Genomic DNA, 19,870 nt, shown 5'->3' on the forward strand with positions numbered 1-19,870 from the left:
TGGCACAGTGGTTAGCACTGCTGCCTCAAAGTGGCAGAGACCCGGGCTCAATTCCGGCCTCGGGTGACTGTCTGTGTGGAGTCTGCACATTCTCCCCGTGTCTGCGTGGGTTTCCTCCGGGTGCTCCGGTTAGGTGCATTGGACATGCTGCATGGGGTGGAAGTGAGGGCTTAAGTGGGTCGTGGCAGACTCGATGGGCCGAATGGTCTCCTTCTGCACTGTATGTTCTATGTTCTAATCTGCACATAGAGAAACCCTCTGGTTAAAGTTCGATTGGATCCTGAAATTCTGAAATGACACATTCAGAACAAACTGGAACATTTACCTGGTTTCTGATAAATCGTGCTGCTTTATGTGAGCAATCCATTCACTGAGTCCAGCCGAGCGGTAAGACGTGAGGTAATCAATCAAGTCGCGCTTGAAGTTCGTCACCGATTCGCCCGCTGTTTCAGAACTCCCTTCTGGTAACCTTGGGTACAGAGGGCTTAGCCATATCCTAGCAACAACCGGGGAGGAAAACACCTTCAATGTTTAAACAGAAAGTACTTTCATTTTTGTAACGCTTTTCACAACCTCAGGGCACCCTGAGGGGCTTTGAGAGCCAAGGGCGTAATTTGAAGTAATTGTCTCTGTGGGGGAACACAGCAGCCAATATGTGCACAGCAAGCTCCCGCAAACAGCAAAGTGATAATGATTGCTTCACCTGTTCTCTGCTGGTTGTTATTTAAGGGATAAATGTGGGCTGAAAGAGAGAATAGTCACTGTGGGGTCTCTTACATGAAACCGAGCGGGTAGTGAGGGACCTTGGTTTAACCTTCCACCTGGAAAGTAGGGCGCGAGCTCCCCAGCTTTAGTTGCGGGAAGGTGTGCGACTTGAGCCCTTAAAAGGTGGCATAGGTGTGTCATGTGAGAGTACCTTTTAAGAAATGGGGGTTTATTGAATAGCTGTACTGGGTGTACCTTTAAGAAATGGGTGTTTATTAGAGAGCTGCAGTGATGTCAGAGAGTGGGTGGAGCTGGTCTGTCTGTCTGCTTTACTTTCGTTTTAGGCAGTTTGCTACAGGGTGTGTTTCATTTTGTTTTGAGAGCTGGATAGCTGCAGGCAAAGCAAGGAGCTGCATAAGGATCTCTCTCTGCAAATTAAAGACCGTCAGCAAATCAATTGGGTGACTTCAAAATGCTGACTGCTCTCAATAGTGAATTTAAACCTGATCTCAGTGTTAAAAGGGTCTTTTGTCTTCCGGATGTTGTTTGGGAATTTATTAAGGGTTATCTATCAAGTACTGTATTCTTTGAGGATTTATTGGCGTTGATAGATGTTTACTGTAGGTTTATAAAGTGTTAACTGGTTTCATAAATAAACATTGTTTGAATTTACAAGTACTGTAGATTTATGTCTGCAGCACACCTATAGAGTAGGCCCGTATGCTCCCCATACCACAATCTATTAAAAGTTGTGGGTCAAGTGAACTCCATGATACACTTTGGGGTTCTCTAAACCCTGGCCCGTAACAGGTGGGAGAAACAGCCTGCGGGTAGTTTGGCAGCAAGGGTGAGGGACCGCAAGCCATCAGCCTCAGGGGTCCTGCCCAAAGTTAGACAGGCCTTCGGCTGGGAGCAGTGGTGACGATGGTGTTCCTCCAGCTGGGGTCATCGAGAGCACTCACTGATTGGCAAACAACCGGCAGGTCTCACTGTTTACGCCTGATCATCTGTCGCTGATTAACAAAACCCCCCCCCGCACAAAGCTGACACGGGGAGAAGCTGCAGACTTGAACCCGGGAGCCTGGCGCTGTGAAGCAACAGTGCTAACCACTGTGCTAGCTGACGTGGTGGGATTTGAACCCGTGTCCTCAGAGCATTAGCCTGGGCCTCTGGATGACTCATCCAGTGACAATAGTGACTACGCCGGGGCAGCACGGTGGCACAGTGGTTAGCATTGCTGCCTACGGCGCCGAGGATCCGGGTTCGAATCCCGGCCCTGGGTCACTGTCCGTGTGGAGTTTGCACATTCTCCCCGTGTCTGCGTGGGTTTCACCCCCACAACCCAAAGATGTGCAGGGCATGTGGATTGGCCAGGCTAGATTGCCCCTTAATTGGGAAAAAATAATTGGGTACTCTAAATTTATTTTAAAAAAGATTAATAGTGAGAACGCCACTACCTCCCTCTTCCATATCATCGCAGCATTGAAAAGCTTCTCCGATGATCTTTGGTGACTCATATGTCAACAACTTAAGTAGGGTGGTCTTTCCAAGGGCCGGTGCAGACTCAATAGGCCGAATGGCCTCTGTCTGCGCTGTAGGGGTTCTATGAACACAGAGGAGCTCTCAATTAGGCTCCAACTTGGCGGAGTATCAGCGGTGACTCAATCGGTAATACTCTTGCATCCGAGTCGGAAGTTTCTGGGTTCAAGTCTTGCCTCAGAGACGCGAGCACTAAAATTCAGGCCGTCAGTCCCACCGCCATACTGTGGGAATGCGGTGCTGGAGGAGGTACCGTCTTTCAGGTCAGATAGCAGACCGAGGGCCTGCCCAGTTTCGATCTGGTTATGTTGAGGCCCTAACTGCAGGCTCTGAGGGAGAATTCCAGCGCCACTCTTACCCTTGCGTCTTTTGATGCCAGTCATCGCGGATCAAGTTGGACGTGTGGATCACAACTCGGAAACCTTCTTCGTACAAAAGTAGCATCATCTTCCTGCAAGGGGAGAGAGCCAGAGTTGAGCAGAGAGAAAGGATTGGTGTGCAGATAGCTGGGACTGTGGTGAAGGGAAGGTGCTCTGGTTAACGATGAGAGCTTACATCGAGGTGGGGGGGGGAGGGGGCGGCATGACAAGAGGCTTTAAAATTCTAATGGGGTTGGATAGGACACTTTTGGCAGAATGAAAGGCGTGCCCCCAAGTATAAGATAGCGATCGGTAAATCCAGGAGGGAATTCAGGAGAAACCTCTTTACCCGGTGAGTGGTTAGAATGTGGAATGCAATTCAGGGGAAGGAAGGGAGAGGAAGAAAGGGATAGAAGGAGATGTGGATTAATAAAACAGACCAGATGGAAGTTTGTGTGCAACAGAAATAGTGCCCAAAACGGGCAGAATGGCCGGCTCCTGCGTTGTAAATTCAATGACTCAGATTTTGCGGATAGTCGGAGAAAAGACATATCCCAGAGGATGTGCAACGGGACAATGCAAGGGCTCCACAGGAATTGGATATTGAAATCTCCGACGGCCAATTCACCTGTATCCGGAACCTCGGAAACAGCCACCAGAGCCGGAGACGTCGGAGGCTTCCAACCCCATCCCCTACCCAACCCTGCCCGCCCCGACCCAACCGCCCACTCAACCCAACCCTACTCAACCCTGCCCGCCCCGACCCAACCGCCCACTCAACCCAACCCTATCACCTCCTACCCAATGCTGCCCGCCCCTACCAAACCGCCCACTCAACCCAACCCTATCACCTACCCAACCCTGCCCGCCCCTACCAAACCGCCCACTCAACCCAACCCTATCACCTCCTACCCAACCCTGCCCGCCCCGACCCAACCGCCCACTGAACCCAACCCTACCCAACCCTGCCCGCCCCGACCCAACCGCCCACTCAACCCAACCCTACCCACCCCTACCCGCCCCTACCAAACTGCCCACTCAACCCAACCCTATCACCTCCTACCCAACGCTGCCCGCCCCTACCAAACCGCCCACTCAACCCAACCCTACTCACCCCTACCCAACCCTGCCCGCCCCTACCGAACCGCCCACTCAACCCAACCCTATCACCTACCCAACCCTGCCCGCCCCTACCAAACCGCCCACTCAACCCAACCCTACCCAACGCTGCCCGCCCCTACCAAACCGCCCACTCAACCCAACCCTACCCACCCCTACCCAACCCTGCCCGCCCCTACCGAACCGCCCACTCAACCCAACCCTATCACCTACCCACCCCTGCCCGCCCCTACCCAACCGCCCACTCAACCCAACCCTACCACCTACCCAACCCTGCCCGCCCCTACCAAACCACCCACTCAATCCAACCCTACCACCCCCTACCCAACTTTACCACCCCCCACCCAACCCGACCACTACCCACCAGGATAGTAACCCAGGAAATTTCAGACCAAGAAAAACCAGGTCTAACTCGTGGGTAACTAGACAACTGACCCCACAGCTTCCCACAGACCACCCAGAGCTTCTAGCTCCCTCCTCCCACCCAACCCTACCACCCCCTACCCAACCACCCACTCAACCCTGCCACGCCCTACCCAACCACCCACTCAACCCAACCCTACCACCCCTACCCAACCGCACCCTCAACCCAACCCTACCACCCCCTACCCAACCGCACCCTCAACCCAACCCTACCAGCCCCTACCCAACCACCCACTCAACCCAACCCTACCAGCCCCTACCCAACCACCCACTCAACCCAACCCTACCACCCCCTACCCAACCACCCACCTGGCCCAACTCTACCACCCCCTACCCAACCGCCCACTCAACCCAACCCTACCACCCCCTACCCAACCACCCACCTGACCCAACTCTACCACCCCCTATCCAACCACCCACTCAACACAACCCTACCACCCCCCACCCAACCCTACCACCCCCTACCCAACCGCCCACTCAACCCAACACTACCACCCCCTACCCAACCACCCACCTGACCCAACTCTACCACCCCCTACCCAACCACCCACTCAACCCAACCCTACCTCCCTCTACCCAACCGCACCCTCAACCCAACCCTACCACCCCCTACCCAACCGCCCACTCAACCCAACCCTACCACGCCCTACCCAACCAGCCACCCAACCCAACTCTACCACCCCCTATCCAACCGCACCCTCAACGCAACCCTACCACCCCCTACCCAACCGCACCCTCAACCCAACCCTACCACCCCCTACCCAACCGCACCCTCAACGCAACCCTACCACCCCCTACCCAACCGCACCCACAAACCAACCCTACCACGCCCTACCCAACCGCCCACTCAAACCAACCCTACCACCCCCTACCCAGCCGCACCCTCAATGCAAATCTACCACCCCCTACCCAACCGCACCCACAAACCAACCCTACCACCCCCTACCCAACCACCCACCCAACCCAACTCTACCACCCCCTATCCAACCGCACCCTCAACGCAACCCTACCACCCCCTACCCAACCGCACCCTCAACCCAACCCTACCACCCCCTACCCAACCGCACCCTCAACCCAACCCGACCACCCCCTACCAACCGCCCACTCAAACCAACCCTACCACCCCCTACCCAACTGCACCCTCAACCCAACCCGACCACCCCCTACCAACCGCCCACTCAAACCAACCCCACCACGCCCTACCCAACCGTACCCTCAATGCAAATCTACCACCCCCTACCCAACCGCACCCTCAACCCAATCCTACCACCCCCTACCCAACCGCACCCTCAACCCAACCCGACCACCCCCTACCAACCGCCCACTCAAACCAACCCTACCACCCCCTACCCAACTGCACCCTCAACCCAACCCGACCACCCCCTACCAACCGCCCACTCAAACCAACCCCACCACGCCCTACCCAACCGTACCCTCAATGCAAATCTACCACCCCCTACCCAACCGCCCACCCCACCCAACTGCCCACTCCACCCAACCTTACCAACCCCTATCCAACTGCCTGCCCACCCAATCCAATCACCCCCTACCCAACCACCCCACCACCCAACCCTAAGCCCCCCCACCCAACCCTACCACCCCCTACCCAACCCTACCACCCCCTACCCAACCCTACCCAGTCCCCACCCAACCCTACCACTACCTACTCAACTGAACCAATCCTACCCAACCTTACTGCCCCCTACCCAACTGTACCTCCCCCACCCACCTTACCCCCACCCAAACTTACCACCCCTACCCAATCCTATCACCCTACCCGCATACCCCTATCCCAACTGTACCACTCCTATCCCAACATTACCCCCTCCGACCGAACCTTACACCTACCCAACCTTACTCCCCTACCCAACCTTACCACCCTACCTAACCTTACCACCCTACCCAACCTTACCACCCTACCCCATCTTACCCCCAACTCACTTACCTCACTGACAATGAAAAGTTATTTAACTGTCCCACTGTTTTAGTCAATAAAGACTTGACAAAACATGGCAGCTGGTGACCCGTCTTCCCCAGTGATCCTGCGGAGGGATCGACAGGCACACTCTGCATTTCTGAAGAGCGCCAGTTCGTTAATGTACAAAGAGAGGAGAATGGTAATCTGATGGTGATGGTTACTCTGATTGGGCTCAATATGTTAATGAGGAGTCACTAACAGGAGCAACAGAAACAGCAGTAAAGTTGGCTGGACCGGGGAACTGACTCCTCTGAGCTGTGCCACTGCCTTTTGGAATTTCTCACAGTTTTGATGGACCGATGTGACTTCCATACTCCGAATGTGCCTTCATCAAGTGAGAAAAGGACCACTTTGAATTTGAAATGAGCACCGTTTTCATTCTCATATGATAGCACACGGTCCCTCACTTCAGTAGCGCCATTAACTATTCAATGGATTGATGGCTGTGTTAAAACAGCAAAATAACGGAATCTTCAACTATCTTCCACATAGCATCTCAAATCCTTTACAGTCAGACCATCAGCAAAAACCCCACTCCCTCGACCACCGATGGAAAGTGGCAGCCGTGTGTACCATCTAACTGCAGTACCTCACCAAGTTTCCTGAGACAACACCTTCCAACCCCACGATCTCTGCCATCTATCTAGAAGGACAAGAGCAGCAGACACCTGGGAACCCCACCACCTGGAGGTTCCGCTCCAAATCCCTCACCATCCTTCCCAAGGGCAATTAGGGATGGGCAATAAATGCTGGCCCACCCTGCAAGGCCCATATCCTCAGAACTAATATTGTGTAAAACCGCCAAGCAAATTGTGGCAAGTGATGGAGTACGCCACTGGGGGGCAGCACTACACCAGCAATGCGGAATCTCAAGAAGACTTTTATTTTCATCTATTTAATGTTAGAGAGCAGACAAGTGTTCCCGACTTTAAAAGAGAAATCAATATTTAAATGTTGGTGGCCTAAAGCCTGACCATGTCCAGAGAGGCGTGTAGAGCTGGCCGAGTAACTTTGTGGTACCTGTTTCCAGTGCAGTACTAAGGGAGTGCTGCAGTGTTAGAGGATCTCACTATGCCTCTGTTCACAGTGCAGTGCTGAGGGAGTGCTGCAGTGTCGGAGGATCTCACTATGCCTCTGCTCACAGTGCAGTGCTGAGGGAGTGCTGCAGTGTCGCAGGATCTCACTATGCCTCTGTTCACAGTGCAGTGCTGAGGGAGTGCTGCAGTGTCGGAGGATCTCACTATAGCTCTGTTCACAGTGCAGTGCTGAGGGAGTGCTGCAGTGTCAGAGGATCTCACTATAGCTCTGCTCACAGTGCAGTGCTGAGGGAGTGCTGCAGTGTCAGAGGATCTCACTGTAGCTCTGTTCACAGTGCAGTGCTGAGGGAGTGCTGCAGTGTTAGAGGATCTCACTATAGCTCTGCTCACAGTGCAGTGCTGAGGGAGTGCTGCAGTGTCGGAGGATCTCACTATGCCTCTGTTCACAGTGCAGTGCTGAGGGAGTGCTGCAGTGTTAGAGGATCTCACTATGCCTCTGTTCACAGTGCAGTGCTGAGGGAGTGCTGCAGTGTCGGAGGATCTCACTATGCCTCTGTTCACAGTGCAGTGCTGAGGGAGTGCTGCAGTGTCGGAGGATCTCACTATAGCTCTGCTCACAGTGCAGTGCTGAGGGAGTGCTGCAGTGTCGGAGGATCTCACTATGCCTCTGCTCACAGTGCAGTGCTGAGGGAGTGCTGCAGTGTCGGAGGATCTCACTATAGCTCTGCTCACAGTGCAGTGCTGAGGGAGTGCTGCAGTGTTAGAGGATCTCACTATAGCTCTGCTCACAGTGCAGTGCTGAGGGAGTGCTGCAGTGTCGGAGGATCTCACTATAGCTCTGTTCACAGTGCAGTGCTGAGGGAGTGCTGCAGTGTCGGAGGATCTCACTATAGCTCTGTTCACAGTGCAGTGCTGAGGGAGTGCTGCAGTGTCAGAGGATCTCACTATGCCTCTGCTCACAGTGCAGTGCTGAGGGAGTGCTGCAGTGTCGGAGGATCTCACTATAGCTCTGCTCACAGTGCAGTGCTGAGGGAGTGCTGCAGTGTTAGAGGATCTCACTATAGCTCTGCTCACAGTGCAGTGCTGAGGGAGTGCTGCAGTGTCGGAGGATCTCACTATAGCTCTGCTCACAGTGCAGTGCTGAGGGAGTGCTGCAGTGTCGGAGGATCTCACTATGCCTCTGCTCACAGTGCAGTGCTGAGGGAGTGCTGCAGTGTCGCAGGATCTCACTATGCCTCTGTTCACAGTGCAGTGCTGAGGGAGTGCTGCAGTGTCGGAGAATCTCACTATGCCTCTGCTCACAGTGCAGTGCTGAGGGAGTGCTGCAGTGTCGGAGGATCTCACTATGCCTCTGCTCACAGTGCAGTGCTGAGGGAGTGCTGCAGTGTTAGAGGATCTCACTATAGCTCTGCTCACAGTGCAGTGCTGAGGGAGTGCTGCAGTGTCGGAGGATCTCACTATAGCTCTGCTCACAGTGCAGTGCTGAGGGAGTGCTGCAGTGTCGGAGGATCTCACTATAGCTCTGCTCACAGTGCAGTGCTGAGGGAGTGCTGCAGTGTCGGAGAATCTCACTATGCCTCTGCTCACAGTGCAGTGCTGAGGGAGTGCTGCAGTGTCGGAGGATCTCACTATGCCTCTGTTCACAGTGCAGTGCTGAGGGAGTGCTGCAGTGTCGGAGGATCTCACTATGCCTCTGTTCACAGTGCAGTGCTGAGGGAGTGCTGCAGTGTCGGAGGATCTCACTATAGCTCTGCTCACAGTGCAGTGCTGAGGGAGTGCTGCAGTGTCGGAGGATCTCACTATGCCTCTGTTCACAGTGCAGTGCTGAGGGAGTGCTGCAGTGTTAGAGGATCTCACTATGCCTCTGTTCACAGTGCAGTGCTGAGGGAGTGCTGCAGTGTCGGAGGATCTCACTATGCCTCTGCTCACAGTGCAGTGCTGAGGGAGTGCTGCAGTGTCGGAGGATCTCACTATAGCTCTGCTCACAGTGCAGTGCTGAGGGAGTGCTGCAGTGTCGGAGGATCTCACTATGCCTCTGCTCACAGTGCAGTGCTGAGGGAGTGCTGCAGTGTCGGAGGATCTCACTATAGCTCTGCTCACAGTGCAGTGCTGAGGGAGTGCTGCAGTGTCGGAGGATCTCACTATGCCTCTGTTCACAGTGCAGTGCTGAGGGAGTGCTGCAGTGTCGGAGGATCTCACTATAGCTCTGCTCACAGTGCAGTGCTGAGGGAGTGCTGCAGTGTCGGAGAATCTCACTATGCCTCTGCTCACAGTGCAGTGCTGAGGGAGTGCTGCAGTGTCGGAGGATCTCACTATGCCTCTGTTCACAGTGCAGTGCTGAGGGAGTGCTGCAGTGTCGGAGGATCTCACTATAGCTCTGCTCACAGTGCAGTGCTGAGGGAGTGCTGCAGTGTCGGAGGATCTCACTATGCCTCTGTTCACAGTGCAGTGCTGAGGGAGTGCTGCAGTGTCGGAGGATCTCACTATAGCTCTGCTCACAGTGCAGTGCTGAGGGAGTGCTGCAGTGTCGGAGGATCTCACTATAGCTCTGTTCACAGTGCAGTGCTGAGGGAGTGCTGCAGTGTCGCAGGATCTCACTATGCCTCTGTTCACAGTGCAGTGCTGAGGGAGTGCTGCAGTGTCGGAGGATCTCACTATAGCTCTGCTCACAGTGCAGTGCTGAGGGAGTGCTGCAGTGTCGGAGAATCTCACTATGCCTCTGCTCACAGTGCAGTGCTGAGGGAGTGCTGCAGTGTCGGAGGATCTCACTATGCCTCTGTTCACAGTGCAGTGCTGAGGGAGTGCTGCAGTGTCGGAGGATCTCACTATGCCTCTGTTCACAGTGCAGTGCTGAGGGAGTGCTGCAGTGTCGGAGGATCTCACTATAGCTCTGCTCACAGTGCAGTGCTGAGGGAGTGCTGCAGTGTCGGAGGATCTCACTATGCCTCTGTTCACAGTGCAGTGCTGAGGGAGTGCTGCAGTGTCGGAGGATCTCACTATGCCTCTGTTCACAGTGCAGTGCTGAGGGAGTGCTGCAGTGTCGGAGGATCTCACTATAGCTCTGCTCACAGTGCAGTGCTGAGGGAGTGCTGCAGTGTCGGAGGATCTCACTATGCCTCTGCTCACAGTGCAGTGCTGAGGGAGTGCTGCAGTGTCGGAGGATCTCACTATGCCTCTGCTCACAGTGCAGTGCTGAGGGAGTGCTGCAGTGTCGGAGGATCTCACTATGCCTCTGCTCACAGTGCAGTGCTGAGGGAGTGCTGCAGTGTCGGAGGATCTCACTATAGCTCTGCTCACAGTGCAGTGCTGAGGGAGTGCTGCAGTGTCGGAGGATCTCACTATGCCTCTGTTCACAGTGCAGTGCTGAGGGAGTGCTGCAGTGTCGGAGGATCTCACTATAGCTCTGCTCACAGTGCAGTGCTGAGGGAGTGCTGCAGTGTCGGAGGATCTCACTATGCCTCTGTTCACAGTGCAGTGCTGAGGGAGTGCTGCAGTGTCGGAGGATCTCACTATGCCTCTGTTCACAGTGCAGTGCTGAGGGAGTGCTGCAGTGTCGGAGGATCTCACTATAGCTCTGTTCACAGTGCAGTGCTGAGGGAGTGCTGCAGTGTCGCAGGATCTCACTATGCCTCTGTTCACAGTGCAGTGCTGAGGGAGTGCTGCAGTGTCGGAGGTGCCGTCTTTCAGACAAGTCCTTCCAGATGTGCAAAGATGCAATGGTATTGATTTGAAAGAAGATTAGGCAATTCTTCCTGAACTTCGGGCCAATTATTGTCTCTCAATCAATATCAGTGAAAAAATAACTCTCTGGACACGGTCACATTGCTGTTAGTGGGAGCTGGTTCTGTGTTAACTGCCTCCCATAGCGATTACACTTCCAAAGTATTTTGTTGGCTGTCAAACGCTTTGGGATGTCCGGAGATCATGAATGGTGCTATGTAAATGCACCACACCCCACACACACACACAAACACACACACACACCGCACACACGCACAAACACACACACACACACACACAAATCGCGCACAAACACCGCACACACACACACTGCACACACACACCAAACACAAACATACACATCCCCCACACACACACACGCACACAAATCGCGCACAAACACCGCACACACACACTGCACACACACACCAAACACAAACATACACATCCCCCACACACACACACGCACACAAATCGCGCACAAACACCGCACACACACACACTGCGCACACACACACCAAACACAAACATACACATCGCACGCACACAACATGCACGTAAACACACTCCGATCACACACCACACACATCACACACACATGTAAACACACACCTACACAAACCACACACACCCACACACACAACACGCACAAACCCACACACCGCACACGCAAACACAGTGCACACACCACACCCAAACGCACAATACCACACACACAGCGCACACACACACCACACCACACACACACAAACACACGCACCGCACGCACAACACACACACACAGCACACACTGCGGCCTCCTACAGCCTGACAACCCCCTGTGATCTCTGCGTCCTCCAATTCTGGCCTCTTGCACAAACCATATGATGATGGGACATATATAAAAATATATATGGTATTCATATGGATAGGCGCTGGGGCCTTAAACTCCGATTTCCCTCTCTAAACCTCTCCGCCCCCTCTCCTCTTTTCAGACACTTTCAAATCCCCCCTTCGATCAAATTCGAAAAACTTTAGCGGGGGTCGTTGTTTGTCCACCACCTGACTGAATGGCAGAGGGACTCAAAGGGCCGTTTGATCTCCTCCGGCTACTATTTCCTCAGTCGTGATCTTTACCACGAAGAGTCTGATCGCGCACTCACAACATGGGATAGATCTACGACCATTCAAATGTTGGAGCAATCGCTATGGTACCCAGCACCCCAGAGCCAGTTTGTGTCAGATATAAACAAAAGCCATCTACTCACGTGTGATGTGTTCCGTAGGCAATCTCCAACTTGGCCTGCAAACATTAAAAATAGGCTCCTTTTAAAAATAGGCTCCTTTTAAAAATAGGCTCCTTTGCACATTTAACAAGGAAGTGACGAACAAGGTACAACACAGCAGCCCGACTGCTGTTATCTGAAAGTTGCGCGTTTATTTCGACGCCCGAGATGTTACAGGTTCCGTCTCGGAGTCATTTCCCCATCAAACTCGCTCACGTTTACCCCACATAACCAACATCACTGGAACAGAACCCTGGGCCATCTGTCGCACGAGGATGACCCCGGGATGCGCGGGCTGCAGCTAATGCTCCAGGAGGGAGGAGATTGATCCGCTATATTTAAGATGTAACTGAGAAGGAAGCTTCTCTTCCCAGATACTCAAGTCATGCTGCAAAACCTGAAACCAGTACCGAGATCGGTACTTTTGCACTGGCTACTTTCAAATCCACTTTCTTCAAACACTCGAACGCAGTGCGATTCTCTGAGCCTTCCCGTCGGAGATTGCTGACGAAATAATGAAAGGGCGGCATGTGGCGCAGCGGTTAGCACTGTTGCTTCACGGCTGCAGGGTCCCAGGTTCGATTCCCGGATTGGGTCACTCTCTGTGCGGAGTCTGTATGTTCTCCCAGTGCCTGCGTGGGTTTCCCCCGGGTGCTCCGGTTTCCTCCCACAGTCCGAAGATGTGCAGGTTAGGTGGATTGGCCAGGCTAAATTGCTCTTAGCGTCCACAAAGGTTAGGTGGAGTTACTGGGATAGGGTGGAGGCGTGGGATTAAGTGGGGTGCTCTTTCCCAGGGCCGGTGCAGACTCAATGGGCCAAATGGCCTCCTTCTGCACTGCAAATTCTATGATTCCATGCTGCCTACCACGCTGAGGACCCGGGTTCGATCCCGGCCCCGGGTCACAGTCGGCGTGGAGTTTGCACATTCTCCCCGTGTCTGCGTGGGTCTCACCCCCACGACTAAAAAAGATGTGCAGGCTAAGCAGATTGGCCACGCTAAATTGCCCCTTCGTTCGGGAAGAAAAATAATTGGATATTCTAAATTTTTTTTTTTAAATTAAAAGAAAAAGTATTGGAATGATTCTACAGGAAGCCTGAAGTGAGGGGGTATGCTCTGTGCAACACGATATGTTGAGAGCGTACAGGGTCAATCAAAACTACTCAGTCCATCCACCCAACCCGAAATCCTAAAGGCTCTGGAATGACCCCACTCTTCCAATTCACCCTCACATTATTTTGGCATGCGAGAGTACCTTTAAGAAATGAGTGTTTATCAGTGATGTCAGAGTGGTGGGTGGAGCTGGGCTGTCTGTCGGCTTTTTACTTTCGTTTTAGGCTGTTTGCTGCAGGGTGTGTTTTAATTTCGTTTTCAGAACTGGATAGCAACAGTCACAGCCAGAAGGTGTATTAGAGTCTCTCTCTGTAACCTAAAGACTGTAAATCGATCCTTTGGTGATTTAAAACTAATAAATGCTCTCAGTAGTGACTTTAACCTGAGGAGTTTCTGTTTGAAAGTGTTTTTTAAAAACGTTTTCTGGATGTTAAAAGGACAGCTTAAGGATTACTTAGTGTTGTATTCTTTGGGGGTTGTATTTGAATTGATGTTTGCTAAGATGTTCACTGTTTATTTTAAAAAGGTTAAGTTGATTTCATAGAATAAACATTGTTTTGCTTTAAAATATACTTTTCCATTTCTGCTGCACCACACCTGTAGAACATAAGAACATAAGAACTAGGAGCAGGAGTAGGCCATCTGGCCCCTTGAGCCTGCTCTGCCATTCAATGAGATCATGGCTGATCTTTTGTGGACTCAGCTCCACTTTCCGGCCCGAACACCATAACCCTTAATCTCTTTATTCTTCAAAAAAAATCTATCTTTATCTTAAAAACATTTAATGAAGGAGCCTCAACTGCTTCACTGGGCAAGGGATTACATAGATTCACAACCCTTTGGGTGAAGAAGTTCCTCCTAAACTCAGTCCTAAATCTACTTCCCCTTATTTTGAGGCTATGCCCCCTCGTTCTGCTTTCACCCGCCAGTGGAAACAACCTACCCGCATCTATCCTATCTATTCCCTTCATAATTTTATATGTTTCTACAATCCCTCTAAATTCCAACGAGTACAGTCCCAGTCTACTCAACCTCTCCTCGTAATCCAACCCCCTCAACTCTGGGATTAACCTAGTGAATCTCCTCTGCACACCCTCCAGCGCCAGTAAGTCCTTTCTCAGGTCAGGAGACCAAAACTGAACACAATACTCCAGGTGTGGCCTCACTAACACCTTATACAATTGCAGCATAACCTCCCTAGTCTTAAACTCCATCCCCCCAGCAATGAAGGACAAAATTCCATTTGCCTTCTTAATCACCTGTTGCACCTGTAAACCAACTTTTTGCGACTCAGGCACTAGCACACCCAGGTCTCTCTGAACAGCGGCATGCTTTAATATTTTATCGTTTAAATAATAATCCCGTTTGCTGTTATTCCTACCAAAATGGATAACCTCACATTTGTCAACATTGTATTTAATCTGCCAGACCCTAGCCCATTCACTTAACCTATCCAAATCCCTCTGCAGACTTCCAGTATCCTCTGCACTTTTTGCTTTACCACTCATCTTAGTGACGTCTGCAAACTTGGACACATTGCCCTTGGTCCCCAACTCCAAATCATCTATGTAAATTGTGAACAATTGTGGGCCCAACACTGATCCCTGAGGGACACCACTAGCTACTGATTGCCAACCAGAGAAACACCCATTAATCCCCACTCTTTGCTTTCTATTAATTAACCAATCCTCTATCCGTGCTACTACTTTACCCTTAATGCCATGCATCTTTATCTTATGCAACCTTTTGTGTGGCACCTTGTCAAAGGCTTTCTGGAAATCCAGATATACCACATCCATTGACTCCCCGTTATCTACCACACTGGTAATGTCCTCAAAAAATCCCACTAAATTAGTTAGGCACGACCTGCCCTTTATGAACCCATGCTGCGCCTGCCCAATGGGACAATTTCCATCCAGATGCCTCGCTATTTCTTCCTTGATGATAGATTCCAAAATCTTCCCTACTACCGAAGTTAAGCTCACTGACCTATAATTACCCACTATCTGCCTACCTCCTTTTTTAAACAGTGGTGTCACGTTTGCTAATTTCCAATCTGCCGGGACCACCCCAGAGTCTAGTGAATTTTGGTAAATTATCACTAGTGCATTTGCAATTTCCCTAGCCATCTCTTTTAGCACTCTGGGATGCATTCCATCAGGGCCAGGAGGCTTGTCGACCTTTAGCCCCATTATCTTGCCCATCACTACCTCCTTCGTAATAACAATCATTCAAAGTCCTCATCTGTCATAGCCTAATTTCTATCAGTCACTGGTATGTTATTTGTGTTTTCCACTGTGAAGACTGACCCAAAAAACCTGTTCAGTTCCTCAGCCTTTTCCTCATCTCCCATTATTAAATCTCCCTTCTCATCCTCTAAAGGACCAATATTTACCTTAGCCACTCTTTTTTGTTTTATATATTTGTAGAAACTTTTACTATCTGTTTTTATATTCTGAGCAAGTTTACTCTCATAATCTATCTTACTCTTCTTTGTAGCTTTTTTAGTAGCTTTCTGTTGCCCCCTAAAGATTTCCCAGTCCTCTAGTCTCCCACTAATCTTTGCCACTTTGTATGCTTTTTCCTTCAATTTGATACTCTCCCTTATTTCCTTAGATATCCACAGTCGATTTTCCCTCTCTACCGTCATTCCTTTTTGTTGGTATAAACCTTTGCTGAGCACTGTGAAAAATTGCATGGAAGGTTCTCCACTGTTCCTCAACTGTTCCACCATAAAGTCTTTGCTCCCAGTCTGCCTTAGCTAGTTCTTCTCTCATCCCATTGTAATCTCCTTTGTTTAAGCACAAAACAATACGGTTTGATTTTACCTTCTCACCCTCCATCTGTATTTTAAATTCCACCATATTGTGATCGCTCCTTCCGAGAGGATCCCTAACTATGAGATTATTACTCAATCCTGTCTCATTACACAGGACCAGATCTAGGACCACTTGTTCCCTCGTAAGTTCCATTACATACTGTTCGAGGAAACTATCGCGAATACATTCTATAAACTCTTCCTCAAGGCTGCCTTGACCGACCTGGTTAAATCAATCGACATGTAGATTAAAATCCCCCATGATAACTGCAGTACCATTTCTACATGCATCAGTTATTTCTTTGTTTATTGCCTGCACCACCATAATGTTACTACTTGGTGGCCTATAGACTACTCCTATCAGTGACTTTTTCACCTTACTATTCCTGATTTCGACCCACATGGATTTAACCTTATCCTCCATAGCACCGATGTCACCCCTTACTAGTATTGCCAAGATGGCATCCTTAAATGACAGAGCTACACCACCTCCCTTACCATCCACTCTGTCCTTCTGTATAGTTTGATACCCTCGGATATTTAACTCCCAGTCGTGACCATCCTTTAACCATGTTTCAGTAATGGCCACTAAATCATAGTCATTCACGATGATTTGCGCCATCAACTCATTTACCTTATTCCAAATACTACGAGCATTCAGGTAAAGTACCTGTTACGTTGGCTTTTATACCTCTGTTTTGAATCTTAACACCTCGATCAGTAACCTCGCCTAAGTTATATTTGCTCTTAACTTTTCTCCTAATTTTCCTTGTCGTTGAACCCATTGAGTGGGCCATGCGCTCCCCATACCACAATCTGTTAAATGTTGTGGGTCAGGTGAACTCCATGATACACTTTGGGGTTCTCTAAACCCCGGCCCATAACACTTTGTGCTCCTTCCCGGAGCCGGAGACCAGAGGTGTGGATATCTCAGAGGGTCGCAGGGCTTAAAGACAGGGGAGGGGGCCGGGCCAAGGAGAGGTTTAAACAGGAGGGAGAAAATTTTTTAAATCGAGGCCTTGTTAGTCTGGAAGCACAGTGATGACGGACAAACAGGGGTTAAGATATGGACCACAGAGTTCACAAGTTCCAGTTACGCAAAGGAAAGACTCGGTCTGTTTTCGTGAATTGAAACCTTCAAATACAAAAATATTCTGCAGTTAACAATGCATTTCCTGGGTAAACCTGTGTTGCTACAGAAACTAATGGTGTCGCTATAAACCTGACATCCAAATGAGTAACGCTCACAGGCAGGTAACAGCGTCCTCTGGTGGAGACATAAAGATATTCAGAAAGGGAGGCAGTGCTTCACACAGCTGATGGGCGGGAGCACTTTGAGGGGACATTCAATAAATGTTCTCATTAGAGATGGTCAGAAAGAGATCAGATTTGGGAATAATTTTGTGGCCCACCAGCAGCACACGGTGGCAGCAGAGTGTGCTATCCACGTGAAACACTGCAGCGAGCCACCAAGACTCCTCCGACAGCACCTCCCAAACCCACAACCTCTAGCACCTAGCAGGACCAGGGCAGCAGATGCATGGGAACGGCGCCGATCTGGGCCTTCCCCACCAACTCACTCACCATCCTGTCTTGGAAATATATCGGCCGTTCCTTCACTGTCGCTGGGTCAAAATCCTGGAACCCACCTCCCTAACAGCACTGTGGATGTACCTACACCTCAGGGACTGCAGCAGTTCAAGGCGGCAGATCATCACCACTTTCTCATGGGGCAATTAAGGATGGGCAACAAATGCTGGGCCTGCCAACGAAGCCCACATCCCAGGAACAAAGACAAAAAAAATAAGAGTCAACAACTGTTTGCCAGGCAAGAGATGGAGCGGTGGTGGATAAGGGGGGAAATGTACTCCGATTGGTGGAATGTGGCAAGTGGGGTTTGGCTTGGTTTGTTGGGCTTGGGGTTCACCGTCTACACTGATGACTTTGGTGACGGGTCTGAGGTTTGTACATGCACGTTTGCAGCAAACCCCTCGGGGGGGCAGAGGGATGTTGTGGAGATGGGAGAATAAATTAGAGAGAGAGAGGAGCAGGAACCAGGGAATAAAACCGGAGCAAATATGGGGGGAGAAACGCGTGGTTGGAACAAAGACAGACCAGAATTATTTTGTTACGGGTGAGAGGCTAGGAACTGTGGAAGAGCAAAGTGATTAAAGTCTTCACGCACAGAAATCACTAACGGTTAGGGTACAGGTACAAACAGTAATCAACATACCAATCAGGAGGATGAGGCCATTTGGCCCCTCGAGCATGATGGCCCATTCAGTATCGTGACCCAACGCCACATTCTGCCTCACTCTGGCCCCTCCCTTCGGCTCAAAAATCTATCCGCTGCTGCCTGGGCAGAGAGTCCCAAAGATTCACCACCCTCAGAGAAACAAAAATCTTCTCAGCTCCGTCTTAAAAGAGGAGACCCCTTATTTTTAAACCGTGTCCCCCCCCTCGTTCTGGTCTCTATCGCAAGGGGAAGCATGCGTTCAGCAGGCACCCAGTCAAGCCCCCTCAGGATCTTATACATTTCAATAAGATCACCTCTCAATCTTCAAAACTCCAATGGATACAGGGCAAGCCTGTCCAACCTTTCGCGCGAGTTAACCCTACCCCGGGTACCAGTCGAGTGAACTTTCTAGATTGAAACGGTGCTGAAAAATGCTAATGGGGGGAGGCAGCGTGGTTAGCACTGCTACCTCACGGCGCCGAGGTCCCAGGTTCGATCCCGGCTCTGGGTCGCTGTCCGTGTGGAGTTTGCACATCTCCCCGTGTTTGTGTGGGTTTCGCCCCCACAACCCAAAGATGTGCAGGGTAGGTGGATTGGCCACGCTAAATTACCCCTTAATTGGAAAAAATGAATTGGGTACTCTAAATTTTTTTTTTTAATGTTAATGGAATGTTGCCCTTTATCTCAAGGGGTTGAAGTACAAAAGAGGGAAAAGAATCACAGAATTTACAATGCAGAAGGAGGGCCATTCGGCCCATCAGGTCTGCACCGGCCCTTGTAAAGAGCACCCTACTTAAGCCCATACCTCCACCCTATCCCCGTAAACCAGCAACCCTGACAACCTTTTTTCTTTTGGACACTAAGGGGAAATTTATCATGGCCAATCCACCTAACCCGCACATCTTTGGACTGTGGGAGGAAACCGGAGCACCCGGAGGAAACCCACGCAGACACAAGGAGAACGTGCAGACTCCGCACAGACAGTGACCCAAGGCCGGGAATCGATCCTGGGACCCTGGAGCTGTGCTACCGCCCACAAAAGGGATTGTTCAGTTCTACAGAACCTGGGTCAGGTCCCCCCTGGGGGTACTGCAGCCAGTTCTGGACTCGGTGCCTTGCAGGGACTGTAGCACAAGTTCACAACAATCAAACACCGACATAAAAAGACAGGTTTCATCAAAGTGCCTCATGTTCCTTTGAATTTAGACGATTGAGGTGTGATCAAAAAGGTATATAAAATTATAAAGGGGCCTGATAGGCCCGATACGGATACAAGGGAGCCTCGGCCAGGTAAATCAACTTAATTCGACTTTTTTAAAAAAATTAGAGTACCCAATTCTTTTTTTCCAATTAAGGGCCAATTTAGTGTGGCCAATCACCTACCCTGCACATCTTTCTGGGTTGTAGGGGTGAGACCCACGCAGACACAAGGAGAATGTGCCAAACTTACTTCGACTCAAGTGGTGGAGAAACGCGAGAGGCATCGATATTTGTCGGGCGAGGTGTCATGGAACGTGGAACAAAGGATGGAGCTCAGGTACAAATCATTTGTGATCTGTG

General features: G+C 50.9%; 1 protein-coding gene across 4 annotated transcripts in view; it reads right to left on the bottom strand.

The window, feature by feature from the left end:
* The window catches only part of tdp1 (tyrosyl-DNA phosphodiesterase 1), a 133,138-nt gene that overhangs the window by 93,716 nt on the left and 19,552 nt on the right, over positions 1-19,870 (bottom strand). For 2 of the 4 annotated variants that reach the window (XM_038773472.1, XM_038773465.1), the window contains exons 6-8: positions 12,128-12,162; positions 2,603-2,695; positions 326-496 (exon numbers count right to left, since the gene is read on the bottom strand). In XM_038773472.1, coding sequence (XP_038629400.1) covers positions 326-496; positions 2,603-2,695; positions 12,128-12,162 — 299 coding nt within the window. The remainder of the gene's footprint in view (positions 1-325; positions 497-2,602; positions 2,696-12,127; positions 12,163-19,870) is intronic. The other 2 variants (XM_038773482.1, XM_038773491.1) reach the window with 2 other exon arrangements.

This window comes from Scyliorhinus canicula, chromosome 2 (assembly GCF_902713615.1).
Source record: "Scyliorhinus canicula chromosome 2, sScyCan1.1, whole genome shotgun sequence".
Taxonomy (NCBI): Eukaryota; Metazoa; Chordata; class Chondrichthyes; order Carcharhiniformes; family Scyliorhinidae; genus Scyliorhinus; species Scyliorhinus canicula.